General features: G+C 39.3%; 1 protein-coding gene across 2 annotated transcripts; it reads left to right on the top strand.

Moving 5' to 3' along the window:
• The first annotated feature begins 951 nt into the window (after positions 1–951).
• On the top strand, positions 952–6,662 carry aktip (akt interacting protein). 2 transcript variants are annotated; one of them, XM_028956634.1, is made up of 10 exons: positions 952–1,037; positions 2,013–2,106; positions 2,731–2,936; positions 3,037–3,101; positions 3,190–3,290; positions 4,268–4,356; positions 4,578–4,676; positions 4,793–4,900; positions 5,642–5,702; positions 5,826–6,661. In XM_028956634.1, the coding sequence occupies exons 2-10, from the start codon at positions 2,065–2,067 to the stop codon at positions 5,931–5,933; spliced, it is 879 nt and encodes a 292-aa protein (XP_028812467.1). In that variant the 5' UTR covers positions 952–1,037; positions 2,013–2,064; the 3' UTR covers positions 5,934–6,661. The 2 variants fall into 2 exon arrangements, with proteins under 2 accessions (XP_028812467.1, XP_028812468.1); XM_028956635.1 differs by having other exon boundaries at positions 967–1,037; positions 2,016–2,106; positions 5,826–6,662.
• The last annotated feature ends 3,106 nt before the right edge of the window (positions 6,663–9,768 follow it).

Raw genomic sequence — 9,768 nt, 5'->3', positions numbered from 1 at the left:
ATGTGAAAACTGCAGAACGTGGAAGAGTAAAAAGCTAGCACACCGTTATGTTTTTTTCAGGAATATGCTGAAATACTCGTCATGATGATCACCTTAATATGCTGTGTTTTCAGGACTAAGGCACTGTGACCGAGTTAGGGGGTATGACAAAAACATCTGCCAAAAGTGACACTTCATGTCACACATTTGGACCTGAAAATGTGTCAGGCAGATATAAACCATTTATGTGAATGGAATTTTTGATTTGTAAATGTCAAAGAAAGTCCATGACCTTGCATTGTTGACTGATCCATTAAGAAACTGGACGCTAATTAACTTTATCCACTTTAGTAGAAACAAAATATAATCACTTAATGAAGCAATAATGAAGTCAATAATTAGTTTCTTCTTTCGACGGTGGACAATGTTATTTCCCCCAATTAGGTTAATCGGTGGACCATTAAATTAGATTCTTTTCCTAAAAAAAATAATAATTAAGCATAATTGTCTGGTTATCATTTAATTATCAGTCAGCAGAACCTATTGAAGCATTGTATCAAAATAAAACTGTGCGGACGAGCACAAGTGTTGTTTGCAATGTGCCAAATGTGCCAACATTAAAATGTTAAATTGACTTTTTATTCACTGAAAACAAACAAGTGAACGATTTAACTTAACAGACAAAAAAATGTAGGATGGTCCTATAATGTATTGAAACAAATTAGTCAAAAAACTCTAAGCTAATCCACACGTCAAAATATAATTTGTTTCATTAAAACAAATTATTACAATTAATAGAGTTTAATACTGGTAAGAAGAAAAACAAGGTTTCTATCAAAATATCATAATGTCTTTTTAACCAATAAAATAAGCTACATGAAGTAGTCCCACCCCTGACTAGGACCAATCCTATTGATTGACAGCAAAATGCAGCAATGGAAACCAGCGGGAAATCGCTTTTAACCAATAGCAGGAAAGGGTGCGTTTCTGTCCGGCTGGTTTCCTGTCATTGGAATGTTGCTTTAAAAATGTCTGACAGTTGTGCTCTTTAGAAGTCGGTAAGTACACATCTTCCTAATGCGGCGGCGGCGGTAGCAGCAGCAGCAAAACGCGACGCGTTTTTGATTAAACACTGCCAATAGTGTATTTGACCCCTCAGGCGGGCCTCGCTGGTGTGCTTTAAGAGTGTTTACGGGGTCAGTATGAAACCTGACTATGCCACTCCTGTTGGCGCAACGACTCACCACATAACAATGTCGTCGCAGCCTGTTTAATCCGCATAATTAACTATATTTGCCCATTACGAACAAAATGCGCCTGAGCAACAAAAATAAATGACAAAAATGACATGTTTTGTTTTAGAGTGTGTTTTAGGAACGGAGTTGCAGCTAGCCAATCACAGGTGACATTTATATACAATGTAGGTCGGGGAACCAATCAGATTACTTGTGTGCGGGGTGAAACGCCTTTAGCAAGTTTGTGTGAGAAGTATTTGGCTGAGATTAGCTCCCTAAGCGGCTAGCCTGGTTAGCAATAAGATTGTAGATTTTTATTGTATTTTTTTTTTTTAGCTGCTTAATGGTGAACATTTTAGATGCCATTTCCCGTCATTGGCGCTGTAGTTTTTTTGCGTTCGCAGAGCTCTGGCTTCGGACGCTTGTCAGGTTCCATATTTTTTTTTTTTTTTTTTTTTTTTTTTTTTTAAATAGACGAGACGGCTAGATCAACACTATTTATTTAGTTTTTTTTTTTTTTAAGTATTTGCAATTCAGTCTCTTACTTATACCTCGCATGGAATAGTTTTCCTACATGTGTATATTATTGCGTATTGTGTTCTTTTATTCTTTTGCTTGAGTTTAACAGTAAGGCTCAAAACATGCGGGTTCTGGGGTAAAAAGGTCAAGTTGCCGTCAGCTGTCGTCGAACGTTTGGATCCTCTGCAGCGTGGTCTTCAACGGGCCGTGGCTCCGAGAAGCCTGACTTTTTTTTTTTTTTTTTTTTTTTTTTTTTTTTTTTTAATATATATATTCTAGTAGGTATTCCACGGGCCGGTGAAGACGCGGACTCTGTTTCTCCTCATGAGTAATGAACCCGTCGTGGGGCATGTCGGCGAATACTGGGCGTAAGGTGAGTGTTTCAAACATGTGAAAATGTCCAGGTTTTCGCCATTACATGTGCGTTGCTGTCTTCTTTGGAGTTTCTAACATCCTCTTATCAGGGAAGAGCTGTGGAGACCCCTTTTTCCTTATTTTATTTTACCGGTGTTTTGTCGCAGCTTTTTACAAAGCACAAGCAACACCTCTCCACAGTCCTCTGCAAACTCTGATCTGTTGTCATTTCATGATAAAGTAACAGTTTTGTGATTTTGTTTATTGCAATCAACTAAAGCCTGTGGATCACATGCACTGTCCGATCAAGAATTTTTATTGTCTGCCTGAGTGTTATCGTTTGAAGGTAAAGATTTACTGTGATTTAGTGGCTATGATTGTGTTCTTGTTTTTAGAAACCTCTTCTATGTGCTGGACTTTATCCGGTCTTCCTGTGGAATGACAGGACAACCGTTGACTCAGAAGGGTTCAGGCATTTTGCATATTGTTGGAGCTTCATTTTGTTGCTCAGCAGGTTTCACATTTGCCTGCTTTCCAGTCCTGCCTCATGTAGCATTTCCATACTCAAAGCTCATTCAAAGAGCATTTCCAGAGTTAAAGTAATAGCATGTAAAGTGTCTGCCTCTCTTTTCTTCTTCGACAGAGATCCGACAATGAGGATCCGAGTGGGCAGGGAGATCACCGATCCAGCCCAGCTCGGCCTGCGTTTGGGAAGAAACTCCCCGCAATACCCAAGAATTCAGTCCCCATCGCTAAACCCGCATCTCCAGCCACATCCACGCAGTCTGCAAATGGCACACATGCCTCGTATGGCCCGTTCTACCTGGAGTACTCCCTTTTGGCCGAGTTGTGAGTGTCCCATAACTAATATACTAAAATACCTAAAACCATTTGTCCCTCTAATTTAGGCAAGTTTGGATTTACTAATTCCCTGACCTGTTTGTGTTAGTACGCTGGTGATTAAGCAGAAGCTCCCAGGCATTTATGTCCAACCATCTTACAGATCAGCTTTGAGTAAGTAGAGCCTGTTTTACCCATCCCAAAATGATAACAGCCTTGTCTGTGTTGCATAAAATTCTGACTTGTTTTTATTCTCTGTTAGTGTGGTTTGGTGTAATATTCATCCGACATGGACTGTACCAGGATGGAGTTTTTAAATTCACAGTTTACATACCTGATAACTACCCAGATGGTGACTGTCCTGTAAGTATTACAGAACTTTTGGGAAAAACAAAATTTTATTATTTATTTTTTATTTATTTATTTATTTTAATTGCACGTATTACATAGTTAAGTGTCATCTGTCTCATATTTAGTTGGGAAATCTTTTCATAAAAAAGTATTGCATATATTTTGCAAAGCAATTTCTATTGCTATGTAAATAAACTTGCCTTGCTGATGAACCAGAAAACCACAAAGACACAGGTTCAAACCTACTTACTACCATGAGCAAGACACTTAACCATAAAACTCCTCCACGGGGACTGTACCTGTAACTAATGAATTTGTAAGGCTCTTTGGATAAGGGCATCAGGAGGAAAAAAAATAAAATCACCTTGGAGCAGGGGTTTGCAACCTGTGGCTCCGTATTAATGAAGTGTTATATTTGTTATGGGCCGGACCCCCTAGACCGGCTCGAACGAAAGTTCAAAATGAATTTCATAATAAGTCACAAATGCCGTATATGCCCGCCAAACTGGAATGCATTTATCGAGTTTTTCGAATCCAGTATGCTAAGCCAGGGGCTGCACTGGCCATTCTTGCAATCTGATTTTCCACCCCCCACTAGAGCTGTTAATCTGTATGTTCAATTTAAAATAGTGTAAAGTAAATATATGCAGTGGCATCTTCATGTCAAAAAGAAATTTGCGGCTCCCGGTGCATTCTCATTTGTGGCAAACTGGTCCAAATGGTTCTTTGAGTGTTAAATATTGCAGACCCCTGCCCTGGAGTCTTCTTTCCAAACTGAGTTCTTTTGTGATCGGTTTGTGAATCATTATTTCACAATACAGGTCATTAATTAGCATAACTAGTGTTTTCATCTTGCAATGGATGGTTCTGAAAATAAACTATTATTTTACCTGATCATTTTATTTTTTTTGCTGCAGTTATGTCTGCTCATCTCTGTACTGACTCGGTTTGAATGTAGCACTGAACTGTGCCTGTCTCTCCCTATTTAGAGAGTGGTATTTGACATCCCGGTATTTCATCCACTGGTGGACCCTGTCTCTGGTGAACTGGACGTCCGAAGAGCATTTGCAAAGTGGAGGTTTGTACGTTTCCTTGTAACATGAGTGAAATGTGTAATATAGAATTGTTAAAATATTATACAAGATTTGTGTGTGGTGGAGTTTGCAGTGTTGAAAATGAACCTGGTTGTTTTTGCTCTTTTCAGTAAACCAAAGAGTTTGGTTCAGGTTTGCAAGTGTGGTATTTTACTGTAGAGCGATGTACCGTAGATGTGTTCCTGACTGATCTCTTGTCTCTCAGGCGCAACCACAACCATATTTGGCAGGTATTGATGTATGCTCGGACTGTGTTCTACAAAATCAACACTCATGAGCCCCTCAACCCAGAAGCTGCTGTTTTGTGAGCGCCTTTCATTCTTTGGGGTGCAAAAAGTGCATTGACTAGTTCCTTTTTTGTGAGCTGGAAATGGCAAATCTGTTTTGGAATTCTGTCCAATTTTCACACTTTCTGCTCAGGTATGATAAGGACATTCAGCTCTTCAAAAGCAAGGTTGTAGACAGTGTGAAGCTATGCAACAGCCACCTCTTTGACCAGCCCAAGATGGATGATCCTTATGCAATAAGGTAAAGTGATGAAGAGAACTTTTTATTTTAGCTTTTGCATAAATAAATCTACTTTAACATGGCAAACATAGTTATGACTTCAGTTTGCACTGCGTGTGCCCCAGTGAATTTTTGAGTTTAGTTAAGACAGTCATATCCCCTTCAACAACAGATTAATAATCCTGTGTAGACGTTTACAATCTTCCTCTGTTTTCTTCTGCAGTAGCACTTACAGGGTTCCTACGGTTATTAAAAAAAAATGACAAAGGAATTTAAAGAATTTTTCCAGGCCTTGAAAAGTCTTTGAAATGTGAAATATAACATTGAAATTCATTCATGTGTCAATCATGAAATACATAGTTCCCATAAGACTGCTTGAGAAATGTTTTTCCAAGTTCAGAACTACAAGTTTAGAACTAGAGTAGTCTATCTTGCTAGCTTTACATAGTGAACTATGTCACGTGGTACAGCATGCGTTGAGTAATTTAAATTACACCTGTTTATCAATGTACCTGATAGGACCCATTTTACTCGGGCTTGTGCAAAACACCGGTTTAAGTTAAGCTTTTCAGGGTGGTTGTAAGTTTAGTTTAACAGTTTTCCTTTACAGGCACACATTTGAGAATCGGAATGTCTATTTGCATTTCAAAAAATTTCGGTCTCATCGAGAGTTATAAAAATGATTGATTTTATGTAAATGTGTTACCGAGCTTACTCTGTCTTAATGATTAACTTTCTAACCACATCATTTTTGCTCTCTAGCTTCTCTCCCTGGAATCCAGCGGTCCATGAGGAGGCCAAGGAAAGAATGTTTTCACACAAAGTGAGTAGTTAATTTCACCTTTGCCTCCTTCATTTCAGATATTGAAAAGAATGGAGTCATTTTGGAGACAAATGTAGAATATTTTGGTTATGGAAATAAAGGATGTTTTCATTGGTTTCCTAGAGACGGCCTGAGGATCATCACAAAGGTCTTCAAGTGTCTGGCCTATCCTGGGTAAAGCCTGGCTCCACACAACCTTTCAGCAAGGAGGACTCCTCTCTCCAGACCTGAGCCTGCAACCCCATCCTCACCTCTTGGACTGGCATTGTTGGACCCATCCAACAAGTTTATTCTGGGTGCAGAGAAGCATGTCTCACCATAAGCAATGGATTTGACTCCATCTTCATTTGCAACACTCGTTCAGCTTTAAAGGTATATTAGGATTATAGAGTATAGTACCTGCTGAAATGCTTTAGAATTAAAATAAAATAAAAAAAGGGCTCTTGCATTTTCTTGTCTAGTTCAGCAATGACTGATGGATGTCATAGCAACTGCAAGGCTAGATGCAATCAAACCGCATAGAGCTTGTTCCTTAGGATAGATGATAAATGTGATACTTGCACATACTTCGGTTGCACATTTTTTTTATTTTTTTTCCTCCAGAAGCAACAGATCACCTCAAGCAACTTAAACATATAGACTTTAATGACAACTGTAGGACCTTTTATAAGAATGTTCTGATTTGGTCTGGTATTGCCTTGGAATCACAATGAGGGATTTATTTATTTTTTTTCTCTTCTCTTTCCCGCTTCAAATCCTTCCCTTAATTTGAGTTTAGGACACAATTGCTTTTTGATTTATTTTTTTTTTTTAAAACTCTTACTGTCTTTGTGTATGTAAAGTTTTAATATATGATTCAGAGCAAGCAAACCATTTAACTAAATTATGTGATCATTTATTCCATAATGTAAATTTTTTTTTTTTTTTAATGTGTTTTTGATTTAATCAAAAGTGATTTGGTGTGATGTGTAAATATATATAGTACCTTTTTTTTTTTTTTTTTGGTATGTATGTAGAGGTGTGCAACCTCAATTTGAGCTGGTTACACCATCTGTATTTATATGCAGGTTCTTTCAGAACTTCTTGCACACTACAGTTTTAAAGGTTTGTTAATTTCTATTTTATTTTTTTTGAACGGATGTGCTGTGGTTTACAGTTTTAAAGCCCTTGTCTGAAAGCAAATAAAATATTTAAATCTGATTTAAGTGTCTCACTGTAAAAATTCACAAATTAACTGTATGAAAGCTCCTACAACTAATCATTCCGACATGGTGGAAGGTGGCCAGCTTTGGTTAATGTAAGCTCATTTTATGGATTTATTTATTGGGGGAAAGGTTTACAAGGCTGCACCATGGTGTGGCCGTTATTGATGGGGCATCAAATTTCTAAGGCTGTGAATTCAAATCCCAACTCAGACATTGTGTGTGCGGAGTTTGCTCCCTGTGTTTGCTTGGGTTTCCTCCTTCCGTACAATGAAGTACACTATAGTGGTGTGAAAAGTGTTTGCCACCTCTGATTTTGTATTTATTTCCCATGTTTGTCACCCTTAAATTGAAATATTAGTCAAAGACAAGTAAACTAAATGAGGTTATGTTAAGAAAATTTCAAACCTACATGGCCCTGTGTGATAAAGTGATTGCCCCCTAAACCTAATAACTGGTCCACCCTTACTAGCAACAACTGCAATCAAGCATTTGCAATAACTTGCAAGGAGTCTTTTACAGTGCTGTGGATATGGGGTTCCTTTCATGTTAGATGTATTGGGACAGAAGTTCAACTTCTATCTTGTCGAGGTCTTCAAGCTGTTTTCTGGCAAAATTCTGCATAATGTTTTGTTTTGCAGTGATTTTTTATCTTGGCACTAGGCCATGTAGACCATTTTTTGCCCAGTCTCTTCCTTATGGTGGAGTCATGAGCACTGATCTTAACTGAGGCAAGTGAGGCCTGAAGTTCTTTGGGTGTTGATCCTCTTGGACGAGACATCGCAGCGCTCTTGGGGTAATGCTGGTCGGCCGGCCACTCCTGGGAAGGTTCACCACTGTTCCATGTTTTTGCCATTTGTGTTAATGGCTCTCACTGTGGTTTGCTGGAGTCCCAAAGGTTTAAAAACAGGCTTTATAACCTTTCCCAGAATGATAGATTAATTACATTCTTTCTCATTTGTTCCGGAATTTCTTTGGATCTCGGCACATGTCTAGCTTTTGTGGCTCTATTGGTCTACAACAGTTATTTAAGTGATTTCTTGATTACTGCCACACCCTATCAGGCCTGAATGTGGGTACAGATATTGAGCTCAGGTGTGAAGAACTACTGTTAAAATATTGGGGGGGTGTTGTTATCACTTTCTCACACAGGGCCATGTAGGTGTTTTCTCTTTTACAAATAAAATTCTCATCTTAAAAAAACACATTTGGTGTTTACTTCTGTTGTCTTTAAATAACATTTAATATTTTTTTAATCTGAAACATTTAAATGTGACTAACATGGGAAAAATTAATAAATCAGAGGTTATCAGACACAACCCTAAATAATAGGACTAAGTTAGAGGGAAAAGGATCAAATCAGGAAGAAGGGAAGCTAAAAGAGGTAATGTGATGCTCTGGGCAATGATTCCTGTTTCTGCATCAAATGCACCCTGCTGCAGTACATAAATCATCTGCTGAAGTCTACCACAATACAAAATACTCCTTCACACTCCATGCCTCAACAGATCGCATCTGTTTGAGGACATGAAGCATTTCATAAAAAATATATTTTTGTGTGACATATAATCAGTGAGTTTGTTTACAGAATGTTCATTAGAAAGGACATTAAGGATGTTGCATCTTTAAGTTTTAGATTTCTGCAATATTTAATGTAATTTTGAATTGTATATTTACATATAAAAAATGAGTCTGTCCAGACATATTGTATATAATCTACATATAAAACTGTTTTTCACTGTCTATTCTTAAAATAAGTCCAAATAAACAGACTAATGATTGTCATGTTCCAACTGAAGAGGAGAAGTGTGTATTTAGAAGAATGTGAACGTGAAATGATTGTCATTGTGATACATAGCAAGCACAGGACACAGTGCACACAATGAAATGTTGCATTTAACCCATCAGCCATGAAAGGGAGCAGTGTGTGGGGACAGGGATTTGAACCAGCAGCCTTCTGATTATGAGTCCGTTTCCTTACCAGCTAGGCCACCACTGCCACCACAGAGAAAACTCCCAATTTAACAGCACCAGATCACAATAAATATGATGTTAAGTAATAGGGGTTCCCCCATAGGGGCAGTGGTGGCCTAGCGGTTAAGGAAGTGGACCCGTAATCAGAAGGTTGCCGGTTTGATTACAGAGCCACAAAGGTACCTCTGAGCAAAGCATCGTCCCCACACACTGCCTCCTGGGCGGCTGTCATTTCTGCCCATTGCTTACCAAGGGTGATGGTTAGAAAGCAGAGGACACATTTCGTTGTGTCACCGTGTGCTGTGCTGTGTATCACAATGACAATCTCTTTCACTTTAAATAAAAATCATCTTTGGGTCGCAATCTTTGGGTCTCCATTCAATGTCTGGGTGGTAGTAGCCTAGTGGGTAAGACACTCGCCTGTGAACCAGGAGACCCAGGTTCAAATCCCACTTACTACCATTGTGTCCCTGAGCAAGACACTTAACCCTAAGTTGCTCCAGGGAGACTGTCCCTGTAACTACTGATTGTAAGTCGCTCTGGATAAGGGCGTCTGATAAATGCTGTAAATGTAATGTCTGGAGGGTCTCCGTCCCCCAGCTAACTACAGGCCCAGCCCGAATAAAATGGAATAAAATGTCCCTGCAACAGGTTCCGCGGTGCCGCCACCAGATGTCAGCAAACACCACCGGCAGGGGGGGGGCGGACGAGACAACTTTTCAGCTTTCGTCCATCAAAGCCTCAGACACGCAGGCTTTCGACGCGGCCATCCGGGAGACTACCGCTCACGCGCAGCCGAAGTAAAACCCTCTCCGATTGGCCGCGGGTGCGGCGCGGCCATCTTGTGCGTCTCCGTTTTATAACCCAGTAATGAGCCGTAACTCGCTCTC

This window comes from Denticeps clupeoides, chromosome 16 (genome assembly GCF_900700375.1).
Source record: "Denticeps clupeoides chromosome 16, fDenClu1.1, whole genome shotgun sequence".
Lineage (NCBI taxonomy): Eukaryota > Metazoa > Chordata > Actinopteri > Clupeiformes > Denticipitidae > Denticeps > Denticeps clupeoides.
This window is presented reverse-complemented; position numbering and strand designations above follow the sequence as displayed.